The sequence below is a fragment of the Chanos chanos genome, chromosome 5 (genome assembly GCF_902362185.1).
Source record: "Chanos chanos chromosome 5, fChaCha1.1, whole genome shotgun sequence".
Classification (NCBI taxonomy): Eukaryota; Metazoa; Chordata; class Actinopteri; order Gonorynchiformes; family Chanidae; genus Chanos; species Chanos chanos.
Window position 1 is genome coordinate 40,115,133 of NC_044499.1, and position 19,564 is coordinate 40,134,696.

The 19,564-nt window shown below is 39.3% G+C and overlaps 1 protein-coding gene across 1 annotated transcript in view; it reads right to left on the reverse strand.

Moving 5' to 3' along the window:
- Nucleotides 1-13,129, reverse strand: part of kcnh4b (potassium voltage-gated channel, subfamily H (eag-related), member 4b) — a 31,078-nt gene extending 17,949 nt beyond the window's left edge. Inside the window, exons 1-4 of the mRNA XM_030773602.1 lie at nt 13,054-13,129; nt 3,790-4,023; nt 1,810-1,941; nt 1,406-1,536 (exon numbers count right to left, since the gene is read on the reverse strand). Of these exons, the coding sequence (XP_030629462.1) occupies nt 1,406-1,536; nt 1,810-1,941; nt 3,790-4,023; nt 13,054-13,129 (573 nt within the window). The remainder of the gene's footprint in view (nt 1-1,405; nt 1,537-1,809; nt 1,942-3,789; nt 4,024-13,053) is intronic.
- Nucleotides 13,130-19,564: the final 6,435 nt, after the last annotated feature.

The following is a 19,564-nucleotide window of genomic DNA, read 5'->3' on the forward strand; positions in this document are numbered from 1 at the left end:
TGATATATAACAAGTACCTTCACCAGTTAGTGATAGTGTCACTGGGTTTTGCTTGTGTAAATGTGATCACACTCGGTGAATTCAAATCAGATCTACAATGTATCAAAAAGGTTTTATGTTAGAAATGAATAAATGTAAAATTTTAGATGCATCTTTAGCGACTGCTGCTAATTCACCGCTGTCTCTGTGCAAATTGATGCCTTACGGGAATGCACTACACAGAGCCATGTTAGAGGCTTTCTGCTCTCCCCAAAAATGGCACTTAGCCATTGCCCTCACCCCAGTGCCATAGCAACTGCTTCATGTCTCCCGGCAACTGTTTCCATTACAGTAACCTCTACACCAGCTCAAAGCTTGGACTTAGAAAGTAAAATTGTCGGTCAGAGAATTTCCAGCGATAGTAATCCCATCTAATTAGATTACTGTTTAATTATGGTGTTTCCACTGAGCTTTCGCTTTAAAACAGAACTTGACTAAAAACAGTTTCAACCTCATTATATTCAGCATGAGTCAAATACAAACACATGTAAAAAAAATTTAAAAAAATTTACATTTTGCTCTCTCAGCTGATTGTAGTCAATTTTTTCTCCTTCTTTTTTTCTTTTTTTTTTTTGTACAGTAATGTATTCCTTTAATGTTGAAGAGAAATAAGTAAGAAGTTGATTTAAAGGGTTCTGTAATCCAGTTGCACTAGCGTAATTTCATTATCCAGTAAATGAAGTAATGTTGTTTATTCTCTGTTGTGTTAAATGACCATAATTTGGTCTACACAATCTCATTGCTGATGTTTTCATTCACAGTATGATTTCCCAAGATCTGAGGATTGTTTGTTGTCAAATCCCGCAAGCCTTTGTAATATCATAGCAAGTAAGAATATAAATCTGGAGAGATAGATTTTTGACATACAAGCACATTCTGAACCATTCTGGACAACAGATTCCAAACCAGCTAGGAATATTAAAAATACCAATGTTGATGTTGTTTAAAGATCATTGTTTCGTCAGTAATCTAACATATTAGTTGCAAAAGGTGGATATTACTCATTTAAAAAAAAGCAAACAGTAACTAGTCCTAGAGTATTCCATGGTCACAATGTAGGGTATCACAGAGAATCAGTGAGTTAGCTCACTGGGAATGTTGTGGTGACAAACACAACAAATTTTGTAAGCTTGTTAGAAAAGGAATATGTTTCTCAGTAAACAAAGCACTCACAAATAATTTCTTTTCTTTTCTTCATGGTAAATTAAAATACAGTCACCAGTGTTGAATATAAGAGAGTGTTAAATCATGCCTGAGAGAATCCACCATGCTGAGAGTGGAACTCCATATACTGTGACGGAATTTATTGAATATCAGGCATACTGTGTATCTGACTGGGAGTTCAGAGTGTTGCTGGGTTACTCACACTGCTGAGGTTGACCTCTCTCTTGCCACCGCGGGAGAACTGGCTGGTGAGCTGGTAAAGCATGGTTCGCCCACGCTTCCTGGCCTCGCTCAGATGGGAACTGCTACTTTTTCTGCTGTGCCGCTTGTCCTCTAAAAATACCATCAATATTATGTCACCATGACTTACAATGACATTTTATTACAATATAACCATACAAAGAGAATATATCATTTATTACATTCAAACGTGCTTAACTGTGGGCTACACAGAGAACTACTAAATAAGTAACCTAATCAATTCAATTCATTAGATTTTATGCTTGAGATCATTTACCTCTCCGACATGTTCTTAGGCTTAGAGCAACACAAAGAGAAGGAATTCTTAGTAACTGTGGGTGTTTAGGTGAGTGTGGGGAACTGTACCGTCTATTTTGCTGCTGTGGTTGCCTTTGGCGTGTGTATCTGTGATGTCTTTGAAGGAGAACAAAAACAGCACCATCTCCCCTTTCTCATTCTTTATGGGCACTATGTCCAGCAGGCACCAGAAGGAGGTCCCTGAAAGCAACAGGACACACTGAGATCACACACTGAATACTGTGTGTGGGTAACACACAGTTCAAACAGCTTCATTATGCTGCTCAAGAATACAGGCTATAGGCTCTAAATGTGAATCACTATTATTCAACAGTACATATTCTTCAACGGGTATTCAGTCGTATCAGTTTCCATTGTTAAACACAAAGATGACATCAAACTTATTTCAGCAAAAATCATGTAATATTATGTCCATAAATATCTGTGAAGATTGATGATGATTCATGATTAGAAAGATATAACCGATTTTTTTCTTATTTTTTTCTCCTAGTGCTATTGGTTGTGGGATGTTTCACTGCAATATCATAGAAACCCTTTGAAACACTGGTGTGAGCAACCAGGCAAAAAAGCAAAAGTTAGAGGTTGGGAGGTTAGGCCATTTGATGGAGCTTTCAATGTTTTTCTTTTCTTCTCTTTTCTTTTTTTTTTTTTTAATCTCTCCTCGGTATCCTGGAATTTCATGCAAATCTAGCACAAAACATATCCAGCAGTCTGGGACTGTTCATTAAAAAAGAATAGCACCACCACCACCAACAACAACAAAAAAACAACAACAATATGCCAGTGGGAGTCTGTACTTTCATTAAAATGTAAGAGAATCAGGTGATATAATGATAATGCTTCTACACTGACAATGAGTGTTGTGTTGGACCGTCTGCACTCTCCGCTTTCTTCGAGCAATATAGCCTACCTCTTCTTTGGAAACACACACATACACGGAAGCACACACTCAGACATATGCCATAGGCTAGAATTATGCGTCAACAGAAATCACTAATCCAGCACTCTTGATTAATTCTTAATACAGAATAACAACAGTTTTCTGCAATAAACAGATGATTTGACATGAGTCGGGAACTACAAAATGCTTAATAATAATAATAATAATAATAATAATAATAATAATAATAATAATAATAAATGCGTTATAATCTTTCCATGTCTTTTTCACATTCAAAATAGCCCATCATTTCCATCATTAATTCATGGTGTTGATGTGACATCGTTAAATAACTGCGTCAACATGTCGTGATAAATTTGACTTTTGACTCGTCAGGGGTGGGACTGAGATTGACAGACTTGTGGTTCTGGTCATCATTCTGACAGATGACAGCATCAAGATGTGACCCTAATGAGACAGAGACATGATGTGTATTGTAATAAAGCTGTGTTTTTCAGCCGTGGACGGGGAAAACTCCCTGTGCCTACCCTCATCAAACCCCAGCTCAGTCTGACAACAGTCTAAGAGTCAAAGGTACTCAGAGGCCATAAGCCTGTATGAGAACCAACACAGCATGGACGCATGCCTCTTTCTCTCTCTCTCTCACTCTCTCTCTCTCTCTTTCTCACTCTCTCTCTCTCTCTCTCTCTTACTGTCTTTGCTCCATCTCATTACTAAGTCCATTCGTCAAATCCGTTGACAAGGAGTATGAAAAAGTGGGTTAAGAAGCCTTATTAATATTCCATTCATCTCCATGCATGAGAGGTAAAAGGACACACATGTATGTGGATTGGAACTTAGATTTTAATCCTTTGAAGAGGTAAATGCTTATGCCTAATCAGAGTCTGTGTCTCAAACTCATCACACAGCTTGTCTCTCACTCTACCTTAATCTGGTAAAAAAAAAATTATATATATAAACCTCTGTTTTCAGGCAATCAGCAGTTACCTGCACTACTCTGTGCATAAACAGGAATAATATTTAATGAAACGATCACTAATAGCAGGTTGAGAAATGATGATGCTTGAAGAAAAGATGAATGGTAATAGTTTGTGGTGATTCTGTTTGGTTCATGGTTGCATTATTACCATCCTTCTTGTAAAACTGGACTTCAGCCTGGTACTCCTCCCGTCCTTCCAGAGCTTTCTGCATGCCCTGAGCCACATGCTCACTGGTGCCTGCTCCGTAGAGGAAACGACAGCTACAGTTTTTCTGCATGACCTCGGTCCTCGCAAAGCCCGTCAGCTCACAGAACCCATCTGAGCAGTACACTATTGGGTAACCGCGGTGACCCTGCGCATTCCCCAGAAGGAAGTTGCTGTCTGTAGTCACCCAGGGTGAGAAAAAAAAAAAGACACAAAGAGGAAGTGGTATTAATAGAAGTGGGTTACACAGATTAAGACTCGTATATGATTACTCGTGTGTACATGACAAAAGATCCTGTCTGTAATTATTATTATTATTATTATTATTATTATTAGATTAACTCAGAATTCAGTGACTGCAAACACACAGCATGTGTCAATAGCCAATACATGAAAAAGGATGTAATGTACACATGTTGACATGTTATTTCACTGTTTTTGAAATTTAGCCATCATTAGATTATTATGTGCTGTATATGCACTCGTGCTGAGACCTTTTTTTTGGAGAAATGTCTGCTAAAGACTGCGAGTGCCATGGGTTCAGGACCATGGACAGAGCCCACACTCTGTGACTGGACTGCTCTTTAACATTAGTCTATCTTCAATTTTCTGCTGCCATATTCACGTTTAAAATGGACCGGACATTACGTGCATACAATTTACTGAGTAAAGAGTAACAGTTAAACACAAACACTCCCTCAAATCTCTCACTCTCTCTCTATCTCTCTCTCTTCCTCTCGTTCTCTCTCTCTCTCTCTCTCTCTCTCTCTCTCTCTCTCTCTCTTTCTCTCTCAAACATTCAGCTCTAGGGAATCCACATTGTTTTGCCAACCACTGAAACGTGTCTTGTTCGGGTTCACACTGTGCATTGCGGGCCTTGGGGAAAGTGACTTCACTCTGAAAGACTAAACTGGACATCATGTGAATTGCAATGTTAGCAGCCAAGCTTAGTTCTGCATCGACCCAGTGAAACATAAGTATCTTACAGCAATGCTGCTGAAGAGCCCAGTTCTCAGGTGGTTCAACTTTGATGGAAATGGTGAAACGTTTAAAAAAACAACTGATTGCTTTGTGTTCACTAAATTACATAAAGAGCGTTGCATTTGATGTTACCAAGGATTGCAAAATTAGATACACCATCTTTCTTTTTCTTTTTCTTTTTGTTCCTTTCATTCTCCTCACTCTCACATACACACAGATGCCGCTGAAAGTGAGAGAAAACAGATGGACAATTAAATCTCAAAGGGAACTCTTTCACTACAGAGAAAATGCACAAAGACAGGACAGAAAATCACCCTCTCTTTCTTTCTCTCTCTCTCTCTCTCTCTCTCTCTCACACACACACACACAGATACACGCACATTATATATAATTGCTTGTCTCCTGAAGAGTAGTAATCCAGAAGGGATTTGCTACTGTTGTCAGCCTCCTGAAGTGTGTATCGAATAGCAACAAACAGTCACTTAGGAATTAGGAGAAAAAAGCCTCGCAGCTAAGACTATTGCCCTGACAACAGCCAGTGACAGTCATACGGCCATGCTTTCTTTAGTTACTTTTTTCAGTCACTGCTCGGCAGCCAGGAGCCTGATAGTCAGTTTTAATACAGCATTTAACTGCATTAATGAAGGGAGCGCAGCTGCTAGTCAACATCTTTCAGCTGATACAGACACACACACACACACCAACCACACATCAACATTTTAGAAATGGCAGCACCTAAAAGAACAGCTAAGTGTTGTAGTGTTCTTGAAGCCAGTAATATTTTGTAAATTACTGGAATTGGAGAAGAAATAGCAATCACACATCATTTTCTTTCCCCCATATGACAGTGTCCCTTACATAACTGATCTACACTGTAATTGGTTCGACATTCACTGTCATAGCAGTTTTCCTCAGCACCAGCTTGAATGTGTGTGTGTGTGTGTATGTGTGTGTCTAGTGCAATGTGTGCCGTCACTGAGCCCAGAATACACCTGTCTCTATATCTGTTTCTTAACTGGGCCAGCAGCATATCCTCATACATCACAGTTTAATAATAACACTCTGAACCAATTTTCACTTTTACCTTACTGTGCACTTTCACTGCTTTCTGACACCAACATACCCAGATACAAGTGCCATGAAAAGACACAACAGCACAAACACTCTGAAAAGGGTTACCACTGTAGCAATAACTTTCTTACAAACAAGCACATTTGTTCACTCAGTTCCTGACTTGGGAAAGCTAAATTTGTCTGGGAAAGATCTACTAATCTACTAAGCAATTAAATAGTCAATCAATCAATAAAAGAAAGATAGAAAGAAAGAGAGAAAGAAAGAAAGAAAGAAAGAAAGAAAGAAAGAAAGAAAGAAAGAAAGAAAGAATATCTTCAATAAAATCACTGGATCCATTGTGTGTGTGTGGGGGGGGGGAGAGCAAGAGATAGAGAGAGAGGGATAGAGAATATTAGGGAAGAAGAGAGACTAAGAGATTGCGGTGGTATGTGTGTGATTCAACCTGATTACACATGGTGGAAAACGTACCTGCTGATATATATCACCTCTCTGTTGGCGAATGTAACATTGTGACATGTAATTATTTTCTAACCATCCCGCACTCTCTATTCACACTAACACAGAGACACACGGACATACACACACACACACACACAGATACACACACACACACACTGCACATTTACAAATTACCCATTCAAATTCTTGCGCTGGACTCGTTTTAAGTACACCTCTTTAATTTACTGCACACAGTTTGCATTCAGACCTCCCATGCAGTTCGCGAACATTAGCAACATACACACGAAATACAAAGTACGATAGAATCGTATCTCCTCATTGCAGCATGGCAGATTAGCTGTTAATCTCTCCGCATCTTTGAGTTTAGCCACGCCACAACAACCAGGTAAAGAGGCGCCTTAGCACGATGTACTGCTGGGGTGTGTGAAGGGGACAAACACAGGAATAAAGAAAATAAAAAGAGTAAACGAATGTATAATCTCAGCATTTACTCCAGAGGAATGGAAAAAGGCTGCCACAGTCCAAATAAAATAAAATAAATAAATAAATAAGCAACTAAATAAATAACGTGGAGAGAGGGGGGTAAAAAAGCGACCACTGGACCGTTTTTCCTGTCTCATCATCGGCTTCAAAAGACACTTTCATTAGAGTGAAAATGTGTGTGAGGAACAGCTCAGGCGGCCGCTAGCCTGTCTGATGAGCCAGAGGTCAGCGCTAAAGCGCCGGTGCTTTGAAAGGATAGTCAGTGTGTGTGTGTGTGTGTGTGTGTGTGTGTGTGTGTGTGTGTGTCTGATACAATGCCTTCTATCAGCCTAGCCTTCCTGTGAACTGACGAATGAGGAACAAACTTTTATTCCTCCCCACCCTGACATGGGGAGGGAAAGGAACTGGGTAAGCATTGAAGAACACTGGCCTTATCTCTAGCCACAGCTGTGAGACCATCACAGTGACAAACGGTGCCTCCAGTCCCACTACAGTAAATCCCTGGGGGTGTGAAGGGGGGGGGGGGGGGTGTAACTTGGTGTGGGGTAACAGGTGGACTGTCTGGCTCTGATGCCAGGTGTCTGTGGTGGACTTTATCTGTGAGTTTAGCCTGTTCTCTGGCAGAGGACTTCCAAGGCCTTGAACAAAACCCAAGACTACCCCTAAAGCACCCACCCATCACATTATTCATTTTCACTCATTTGATTTTACACCCTACTTGCTTGTTCAGATTTTGCATTTGCAACTTGGCTTTTTAGGCTTTTTAATACTTTGAGATAAGATGAGAAATGTTACATGTCTCATGGCGTCTTAGGGGACAGTTATCAAGGCAGCTGACATAGCATGAAAATTAAGAAAATAAAAATCCAAAACATGAAAATTATATAGTTGTAATGCTCATCCCCTTGGGTGCACAGAAAAGTATATGATAATTGAATTTTTTTGTATTTTCACAATTTTCTAAGCTAAATCCTAAATGTGTCATATGGTGCAACAGATACTATTTTCTACAAAAAGATATGTGTGTGTGTGTGTGTGTGTGTGTGTGTGTGTGTAAAGGACATATTTTTCTAATGGAAACACATCACATGTTAATCTCCAATACTGAATTTGTGTTGTTGTTGTTGATGATGTTGTTGTTGTTTATATAACAACACAGAATACACCAACACCATCCACATCTTTCATAATATTTTAGGTTAATTATGATAGACCAAACTATAAATATAAGAAAAATCTGTTGACTGATGGTCAGATCATTTCCAACATATCTCATTCAGATTTTCACTATCAAAACCTTGTTTTGTTCATTATTTTCAATTTTACACCAAATCAAGTTACATTATACCATGGTATAATGATAGCAGAACAGGACAGTTTAGTATAAAAATTGTATTCAAAATCTTACATAAGCTTATATCTGTGTGAGAAACAGAAACAGAAAAAGTAATGAAAAATACAAAACAGAAGAATTTAAATGAAGATATTGATAATACCTAAAAAAAATTAAGCCTCTGAAAACAGCAAATATGTTAAATGGTGCATAGGGAAAAATTTAAGTGTAACAGTGTGCACAAACACATCAAGGAATATCAGGCAAAAAAACCCCATTATGGACAAGCATTTAAATAACTGAGCCTTAATTCAGAAAAAAATTGCCCCATTTTGTTTTAAGTCATTGCTCACTGTGAGTGCTTATGTGCTCGTGTGTGTGTGTGTATGTATGTGTGTGTGTGTGTGTGTGTGTGTGTGTGTGTGTGTGTGTGAGTGTGTGCGTGTGCGTGCACGTGTGTGTGTGTGTGTGTTTAAACAATTAAAACCGTTTCAATGCTCAATGAACAAAGCATGAATGTGTGTGTATGTTAATTCTTTACCTACACTTTCTTGTTCCCTCTGCACTTCACTTGACATCTCTTCAGCATCTCTCTCATCATGACAAAAAGAAACAGTTGTTTGAACGGCTTAGACATGCTTCAACCAGTGTTAAACCCAGTATGTGGAATGGACTCCTGGATTTTCAGTATAGGTAAAAAAATCTGCTTCAACATACTTAAGATTTAATTCAAACGTATCCCCAACAGCCACACACTATATGCACACTTGCTGAGTTCAAAATTCTGGATGGAAACATCTAAGCGCTGATTCAAATTCCAGAATACTCTCGTAATTAACTATCTGCTTAACAATATGAATGTATTTTTTTGGACAGGTTATTACTTTTATCCAGTGTATGAAAGCTCAAACATAGTAAAAAAAAAATGCATATCATCCACGGATTCAGAATCTTGTTCATTCAATGGAATTTTAATAGTCCTAAAACCACAATACACGTTGAGTAATCTTTATTTCTCTTGTTTTTTTGTCTCTTGTCTTCCTTATAAGATTTTTATTTATATATTGTCTTTTATTCATACTGGGTTGGTAATGGAGGATTAGCAAAGTAAGAATTTCATTGTATAGTGTAACTGCCTGTTTTACTGTGCACAGGACAATAAAACTGTTGAATCTTGAATCTTTATACTTCAAATCTAACTCATCAGGCTGATTGCTTTCTTATGAAACATACCATTCTGCAAACTGTCAAGGGTGTACATGCCACCAGATATCACATTCAACAGTCACCTAACGAATCAGTGGTCTAATAAGGGTTGTTTGACCAAGAGAGAAATGTAACTTCAGTGAACACATCTAATTGGTCACCAAGCCCAAACCTTGCCTGTCCAATTACAAGACCTTATCAGCGATACATAGACTCCGGGTAACAGAACCGAAGTTAATGTGTAAGTTCACAAAAACAAAGAATACAAAGTAAAAATCACTAAATGGTGAGGAAAAGAACAAGATGGCCACCAAGTTGTCAGAGACTCTGATGCACTAATGCTGAGTTGCCATGGAGATGTTTTTAGGGGGCACACAGCAAGAGTTTTTGAGTCTTAATGAGAGACTGGCCAATTTGGTCTGCTATATAAAATAAATAAATAAATGAAAAATAAAAATATCTGCTTATAGGAACAACACACTGCAAACATTTTAGATGCTGGTTTCTCACAGGCAAGGCCACATAAGTCGGTTGTGGGAGGTTCAGGCTACATGCTATATTTCCTTAAAAGGTCACATATGTTCATTCAAAACTTGAGTGACTAGGGCCTCCAGCAGTTCACAATACACGTATAATGCCGCTTACAAGCTCACAACTATCAGACTCTCAAAGCACATAACATCTGCCAACACGTGTATTTGACTTCAGCGACAATTCTCAGTCCACAACGCGCTGATTCGCTATATTCAATGGCGTGCGTAATGCTAGCCGAAGTGACACAAAAATTGTTTCATCAGATGGCATCACGATGCTGTAAGTATTTTAAAAAACGGCTCTTTATTCTTTTTTACTGACGATGTTTCAACTGTCGCTGAGGGATATGGTCTCCCGGGCAACGAGGGGGAACTATTTTGAGCCGCGGGTGAGCTGGGCGCTCTGCCACCCAGAAGCTTCTGCTTCGCCATGGATGTTTGCCGCTGCGCAGGAGACCGAGGGAAGGAGAGAGAACCAGCACATGGCAGCCAGTTTTCCTCACCTTTTGCGCTTTAAAAAAAGTCACGCTTTCAAGAAAAAAAAAACTTTGAAAGAGTCCACTACAAAGATTATTTACAGCTCCTTATTTTTTTTTCTAAAACAATCAGTTAAGAACAACTACAGTCTTACTTGGAAATTACATGTAAAGTGTTTAGGTCTGGTATTTAGGGGCATTAAATCTTAGTCAAAAATAGCGGTCTAATACAAACAGGATGTCTGACGTTAGAATACACGATTAAATCCACAACATTAACAAACAGGCTTCCAATGTTTTAATAGTTTTTTGTACATAAATCCGTTGAGGGAGGTTGTTCCCTTAACTGAGAGTGAGAAGACTCTGCCATTGTAATGGACCACTAAATCTGTAATTGTTTAATGCAGAGGTATTTCACATTAGAATGAATGTTACCCAATAGAAAATACACATTTAAAGCTTGCAGACTGAGATAAGAAGATGTTAGAACACCATTCAGAAATGAATTGAATGCATATATTACATTGAGACACAGTTCGTTGGTCTGTTTGTTATGACAACTGTGCATGAAACAGTGGTTCAGATGTGTCTGAGGGTTTTTTGTCCAGCTAACATGACACTGCCTAGCTTTTGCCCACTATGGATATGAGAGGAACTGTACTATTCCCCAGAATCACATGACCATGTACAGTATTTCAGTCACTGTTATATATATATATATATATATGTATGTATATATATATTTGTTGTTTATTAGTAAAAATGCTCTTTCTCACTCAGTGATTTACGCAATGGCATTATTTTTTAAAAATAGATAAATAAATTATCTAGGTCTAAATGTTTTAACAGCCAGGACTGTACAACACACATCCTGGACCCATGCGTCAGATCTGCAAACCAATTCATATAGGTTTCAGTTAAGAAAAGAGTCAGGGACATTTCTGTCATGTGAATAAAATACACCTTCCTCATTTAGTATGATACATTTAATCAGTAAGCCAGTATTGTGTTTGTTATGTAACCACTGCTGACAGGTTGTTTTATATAATATATTACACGGGGTAAAAATGGGATTCTGAAAAGGCTGCCAATGCTTAAAGACTAGCCCCCATGTGATAAAACGATGGAGAACCATTTGCTTGTTTGAAGGATGTGTGTAAATTTAGGATCAGATTTACGTGAACCTTTTTTTTTTGCCAAATCTCTGATTCAGCTCAGCAAGACTCTGCAGATCAAGACTCCACTGTAATAAGTGACTCAAAGATGAAGGAAATGGGCCCCACGAAAACACCCCATTCACATATGCTCTTGGGCACACACACACGCGCACACACACACACTCACGCACGCACGCACACACACACACACACACACACATACACACGCACACACACCCACACACGTAGACCTCTCCCCTGACACAGAGACAAAGGCTACATAGTCTCTCATGGGCCCTTGTAGCTGTGCAAAACAAAAGAGAGGAAAAGTATAAGTGAGCAAAGGAAGAAAGAAAGAAAGAAAGAAAGAAAGAAAGAAAGAACATCTTCAATTTCACTCATTTACTGGCAAAATTGCTGTCAGAATTTTCATCAACATATTGTGTTTCAAAATTTTGAATTGTTCGTTTACATTTTACACAGAAAAAGCAAACATTTACCTCTGGAGCACACTGCCTGAACTGAAAGCTAAGTTGTTATATTGATTGTTTTTTTCTCTTACAAATGTTATTTATGTTCTTAATCATGATATTCATATTTATTTGAAATTTGAGCCAACCCACAGGCCAGTCCTGATTTTACAGTAAAAAAGTGCATTGATGATGCAGTAGGGGCAGTTATGCAAATTTCATGTTGCATAAGCAGCTAGAAATAACTAAAATATGAATATAAAAAAAAAAAAAATCAGTTTAGTGATGGAATACGCTGACTGATTAACCTCTGAGGTACCATCAAAGAGACTAATAGATCCAATATCAGCTTGATATAATAATACAACATTTAATGACCCTTTCCTCCACAGGGCCAGGTAACTAATCTCTCTTTCCTTTGAATAAGGCTGAATGAGGCAGGAATGTCATAACATCTAATGACCAGTATGCTCTGATACACCACTAACAAAGCACTGAAACAAAAATTACACACTGCATTATCACTTTCAAATGGAATTCCTCATATTTACAAGCATCACATATGTCTCAGCTGGTAGCTTGCTGTGCAGTTTTTTTTAGAAGCATGGTACAGGTAGGTTAGTGTTGTGTCTACGTGTAGGTGATGTAGTTGTATACTGATAGGAGCATAGTACAGGTAGGTTAGTGCTGTGTCTACGTGTAGGTGATATAGTTGTATACTGATAGGGGCATGGTACAGGTAGGTTAGTGCTATCTCTGAATGTAGGTGAACACAGTTAATTGTTTACTAATGGATTGCTTGTAAAGGCAGATTAGTGTAGTGTCAGTCTGTAAGAGGCTATTGTTGTTTACTAATAGTTGCCAAGCAGAGTCAGGTTAGCGTTGTGTCCAAGTGTATGTGGATGTAGACATGTACCTGTGCCTAGTAAAGACTGTTAAGTGTAGTGTCTAAATGGAACCGGGTGTAGTCGTTTACTAATAGACGCCTGGTGGAGTGGAGTGTCTAGGTGCAGGTGGGTATACTTGTTCACTTACGAGTGCCATCGAATCGTGTGGCGATGGTGTCCAGGAAGGTGTTCTGGGGCGCCAGCAGCCCCTTCATCACCGGCATGGTGGCAAGCGTCCAGAGTCCCAGGTAACTCCGTAAAAATGCTTACTCCATCCCAAAGTGGGAACAAGTCCTGACAACACTCAGTCCATCTCAATATGGGGAGTATGGGGTTGTTGAGGGTTAAGGGGCATTAGGTGAAGTGAAAGATGAGTGTGTGTGTGGGTCAGAAATAGTTAGACTAAGAGGAGAGGATGTAGGGGGGTGAGAGGAGCATCTAAAACAGATCAACCTCCCCCCCATATAGAGCAAACTCCATTCTTTTCCAACTTCTTAACGGGTGAGAATCTGGATCCTTGGTCCAAAGCAGGAATGATAGTGTAGACAGGTCTCTGCTGAGAAGTGCAGGATCACTCTAAGTCCGCTTTAGTGTTAATGAATCGCACAGTCACTCTGGATCACTTGACTGAGCGAATAAACACAAGAACAGGTTGATGATATATTTCCCTCGCTCTTCAGAAGACTTCCACCACGTTCCGTCTCATTTTCCCGATTTCTGCCACTCTCTGTTCGGTGTACCAGACTTCTCAGAGTCCTCCTCGGTATCAGAAGCAGTCCAGGTAGGTGGATCACCCTCCTGCCATCTGTTTTTCAAATTCTGTTCAGTTGTTGTATAGTATTCTTTCTTTCTTTCTTTCTTTTTTTCTTTCTTTCTTTTTTTTCTTTCTTTCTTTCTTTCTTTTTTTCTTTCTTTCTCTTTCTTTCTTTCAATCTTTCTTTCTTTCTTTTTTCTTTCTTTCTTTCTGTCCTTCTGAGAGAGACAAGTGTTAGAGTGTCAGACCACCAAACCAACACTCACCTCCAGACAGCAAGAGAATCCACCAGACAGGCGTCTCCAGTTTGTTGTCTGCTCCCTCTCCTGTCTTTCCTCTATGCTGTCTCTCTCTTTCTTTGCTCTACTGTCGAGGAGCTACTGAGGCTGAACCGTTGCATCTTCTCAAGCTCACAACCCCTCCTCTCTCTCTCTCTCTCTCTCTCTCTCTCTCTCTCTCTCTCTCCCTCTCTCTCTCTGTCTCTGTCTCTCACCCTTTCTCTCCCGGTGTTTCTCTCTGTCTCTCTCTCCACTCCCACTTTTCATCCCCCCTGTGGTATGCAGCCAATGAAATACAGTTGATATGAACACACACACACACACACACGCGCGCGCATGCATACACACTCTCTACAGGAACCTGTCCTCTACTAGTTTTTGCTGAGAGGCATAGAAGCAGGGAAATCCCGATACACAATGCAATACATCTACACACATATACACAGACAATATTACTATTATGGCATGCACACAGACCATGTTCTTGACAATATATCCACACACACTCACAGTGCATCCAGGGAAACACATCTAAATTATCAGACAAGTCTGAGTAAGGCTGGTGCCATGCCAGTTTATTTCATTTGACTCCCAGTGCTTGCAGCAAAGATTATGCCATTGCAATAAGAGAGACAACATATCCCTTTACAGTATTACTTACTGAGATCTTTGCTCCATCCTTGTGAATGTGCTACAGTGCTGTTCTGTTAGTAGTAGGAAATAGAAAAATGTGAAAAATTTCATTTCACTCATAACTGGTGCCGTGCTGAGAATTGGTAAGGAATGATTGTGCTGTTATCAAGGCTTTCTTCACCTCACAGTGGTATTGAGTGTCATCTGATTCAGTCGTTTTCCAGCATGCAGAAAGAAGCACCTCTCAGGGAATTTGAGAAAATGATCTTTTGTTTTCCTGCAGTGTGTATTTAAAAGGGACAGTTACAAGTCATAAAGCTTAAGTGTTTTTTTTGTTGTTGTTGTTATTGCCCTTTTTTTTGTTTGGTTTTTTTTTCACAATTATGCATTAATTGAGATTGTGAACATGTCTGAACAGGGTCTGAGGAGGGAAATAAATTTTTGTATAGCATTGTCGACAACTCGTTCGTGCAAGAGTAGCCTGTCCAATTCTCTAGACTCTCTAGATTCTCTCAGCGTGCTCCACTCCATCTTAATCAAAAAATCGGAGACTTAAAATGAAAAACTGTTGGTGAAGGATTAGAGGTATAAGCAGGATAAGCAGGGAGACTTTTTTTCACACAAGGCTTTAAACACACATACACGTGTGTGTACACACAAACACACTCAACACACACACACACACACACACACACACACACACACAAAGTTCATATTTGCCCTAAAACTTAAATGCACTTCTCAGAGCTTCAGGACTAGAGCTCTTCAGCAGAAAATACCATTGAAATTCTGATTTAATTAATCATCTATTTCTTACTGTTCCACATTCAGGGTTATGTTTGTGATTATAACACACCACAGTCATAGCTGAGAGAGGGAGAGAGAGAGGGAGAGAGAGAGGGAGAGAGAGAGAGAGAGAGAGTATTGTCTGCACACAATCAGCAGAAAGGACAAAGAGACTGTTAAGTTATCATATCATCTCATCAGATTCAATCACAGCAGTCTGAATGAACAAAAGGTTCTCATTCAAATTTCACATCGGCTACGCTCTTGGTAATCACACAGTGACTTGGATTTCTACATTGTAGCGACCAAAAAAGAACAAGTGAAAGAAAAAATACAATGGGCATATTAATATCACCATCTCTGGCATCATCATTATTGGTCTTGCTCTTGCTCCTCGCCTTGTTTTACTGCTGGTGGTATTGGTGTTGAGTGAGTAGTAACAGCAGTAACTTACCTCAATTCCCCAGTAGGAATAGCTGGAATGATTCCATTTGTATGCATAGGTAAACAAGCATAGATAGGCAATACATCTATGAGGTTAAGAATATTTATTTATTTATTCTGGTGACACAACAGTACAGTAAGTGTAAATGAAAGATATATCTTTTTTCCTCTTTTTTTCCACTGAATTGCTCAGATTCTCTGTGTGAGACTATTTGGAGATGCTTACTCAAGTGGAACAGATGGTCCCCTCTCCTTCCCCCCTTGGCTCTGGCTCTCTCTCTCTCTCTTTAGCTGCCTTATTTTCTTCCTCCTTTTAGTTTGCTGAGGCACTAAAGGAAGGAGAAGGTCAAACAGCAATGTGATGGATAGTACAACATTTACCTGATGCAGAGGCAAGCTAAGTGATCAGAGAAAGGAAGAGAGAGACAAGGAGGTGAGATACAAGCAGTGGAAAGCAGGTGGACTAGGAAGAAAAAGAGAATGTAAGCGTGAGAAAGGGTTCAACAGAGAAAGAAAGAAAGAAAGAAAGAAAGAAAGAAAGAAAGAACTAGCAGGTATAAGCAAGACCAATGTGTTCTTTGACAGCTCTGATGCACTCTATTCCCTGTGTTTCATTTTTAATGAGGCTGCATTGTTCTACACATCCATCTCTTTCTACGGTCGGCTGTGAGGCATACGCAGCGCCCCTCTCGGCTCCATCCCCGCCCCAAACCCCCCCCCCCCCCCACACACACACACACATATCTACCCCTGAACCCGGCCATGGTCCTGTTTTCAGCCTCTCGACCCCCCAGCTGTAATTATGCTGAGTGCCTATGTCTCGCCACTGTCACTGGAGAGTCTGCGTCCTCTGGTCCATCAGCTCACATAACACCACTTGCCTCAGATCAGTTAGAGCCGGTTTGTCAGCTCTGACACTCTTCTCTGTGCCTATCTGTAGATCCAGCTCTATCTACATCTGATCCACGGTCAGCTTCCTTCTACTATAACTGAACTCTTGGCTCTCTCAATCTATCAATAGGAGTTTAGGCCTCTTTTTTGTGATAGATATTTGTAATACGTGGCTGTTTACATAACATTAACCCAAGTATATTATAACCTCTGGGTATGCAGACATTTTAATTAGTGTTTGACTAAATGCTGTATGTGTAATCACTGCTACTGGACCACAGGAGCTAATGGGAACTGGCTATGATCCTGGTCTCCATTCAAATCAACAACATTTATACTCTTAGTTAATGGTCAAGTATACATTGTGTTTGCTTCGCCAAAATGTGGTTTATGTCCTATGCATGATTAGTTTGGATTCATACAAAGAGGACTACATCCCTTCCAGTAAAATATTCCAAATGCTGTAAATATTGAAAGACTATTTCGCAATCACTAAACTGATCACAGAATATTGGGCTGCCTTTGGTGTTTCACTCATCTCCATTGAAAGATTTTGTTTCCTAGATTAGATCAGCCGATCTATCCTCTCTTCATCTGTTCATTGAGAAGAAGAAAGTCTCATTCTTAAATCCTTTCATGCATTTGACTCTACCAGACTACCCAATAAACTTTCCCAATATCCCAAGCCAGCACAGATGGCCATTGGGTTAGCTCCAATCTTGCAGGTCAAGAGAGGTCACATAGATATTGTTCATCAGCCATTCCTATCTATCTCAAAGCTTACTTCACTTACTAATCTCTTGTGTTTACAAAGATGCACTAGTTGATACTTCATTGACAGCTCAGGAAACCACAGAAAATGAGAGGAAAATCTATGCGGGTACAAAGCAAACTAAACTCTTAATGTAAATATACATTAAATCAGATGGGGATTTAAAAGTACTTTGGCTATGTGATTAGTATGTGGGAAAAAAAAAACCCAAAATCAGAACTAAAACAAACAGACATGATCAAAAACAGGGCTAGAGGGCAAGATAAAAAGAAGAAAGGCTGTAAAAACAGAAAAGATATCAGAGTTGAAGCTTTTGACTGGGCCATGGGGGACGCCGCCATTGCTGCCAACCAGGTCTGTTCCTCTTGCATCTCAGGCCGTTTTCATGCTGTCGCACTGAGAGATTTTAACTTGTCAATTATGCATAAGTGTAAAAACAACTCATTCTCACCCCGAAGAAAAAAAGAGACATGGCTGGCTCACAAACACCACTGAAAATCAATCCTAGAATGATTTTCAAGTCTTGTTGGTACTGCTAAAATGTCAAACAAAACGAAGCCCAAAAAAATCAGTTTTGTTATGAAACATTAACAGCACTTAGTCATGGAATTCTGAACAGGTTATGCAACTTTACTCCTGCATCCCTGGATTTAAATCTGCATCACCCTAGATAAGGATCAAGCTGTTAAAGCTTCTCTTACACATTAAAGACCAGTGATTCACTGTCTATTTTCATTCCCAGTTCAGCAGGGGGGGAGCGCTCTCTCTCTCTCTCTCTCTCTCTCTCTCTCTCATACACACACACACACACACTAGCACTTTTTTGAGAAAGGGTAGGAACCTAGGGTAAGATATGTTTGTTGTTGATATTAACAGCATTGCTTTAAATAGTGCAACACTAACAGAACAGGAGCAGGGCTCATAATAATAATAATAATAATAATAATAATAATAATAATAATAACATCAGTAAAATTATAGGGAAAATAAACTTAGCAATATACAACCCATGATTGTGGACTTTTTTGTCTACAGTAATTTCTGAAACATATTCAAGAAACGTAGAAAAAGTAAAGAAAATGTCATCAAAGGTGTATAACTTCAAGCTGGACTAAACTAATTAGAGGCTGACCAGGTTGCCACATCCTCCTTTTACATCGGTGGAAAAACGAAGGAAACAGAAGTTCTTACGGACCGTTATTTGAGAGAGAGAGAGAGAGAGAGAGAGAGAGAGAGAGAGAGAGAGAGAGAGAGAGAGAGAGAGAGAGACCAATATTTTGACGCAAGCCTCTCTTTCTCTCTCTCTCTCTGTTTCTCACACAAACACACACACACACACAGACTTTAAAGAACAGTAAAACGATGGCTCTAACAGTAGTAAATTTAGCGTGGGTCATTTGAAAAGGGTTTGTCTAATCACAGAATGGAACTAGCCAGCTATGTCAAGCATCATCAGAAATGGGGCGTTGCTAAAAATATTAACCCACTTAGAGCTGAGAACAGAGCCTATGCTCAAGACACTATTAAAACAATGTACAACCCACAACAGTAGAAGGTCTCCAGGTGTTTTTTGAAGTTATGAGACGTTACTGATGAGCACTTTTCACTCATAGTTTCTTAATGGTAGGTAGGCTATTTAGGCTACCAATTTCATGGTGCTCACCGAAAAAGTCCGTTGTAAACAATGTATCGTTTTATGATTCTAATCTCTTCTCTTAATATTTTTAACAATAAACATTTGTAATCTGGTTTATGCACGTTCTTTTCAACCCAAAGGAATAATTTTATTGTTTAAAAAAAATCGCCTGATTTGGGGTTATGAGAACTTCAGATTGTGACCATACCTACGCCCCTTCCTAACTGACTCATGTGACTCCCTGAAGAAACGAATTTCATCACTTGATGTGATATTCAAATGCTCCATACCAATGCATTTTTCTCTAATTATGAAGTCCGACAAAATCCAGTTAATGTGCTCTTTCAATGAACTCTTTCAGGGTTTGAAAGAAGGAACAGAGATGGAAGAAATCATTTTTGAGGACATTACGTCCTCAAAGACCGAACTGTAAACCTACTCCCACCAGTCTCTTGACCTGTACAT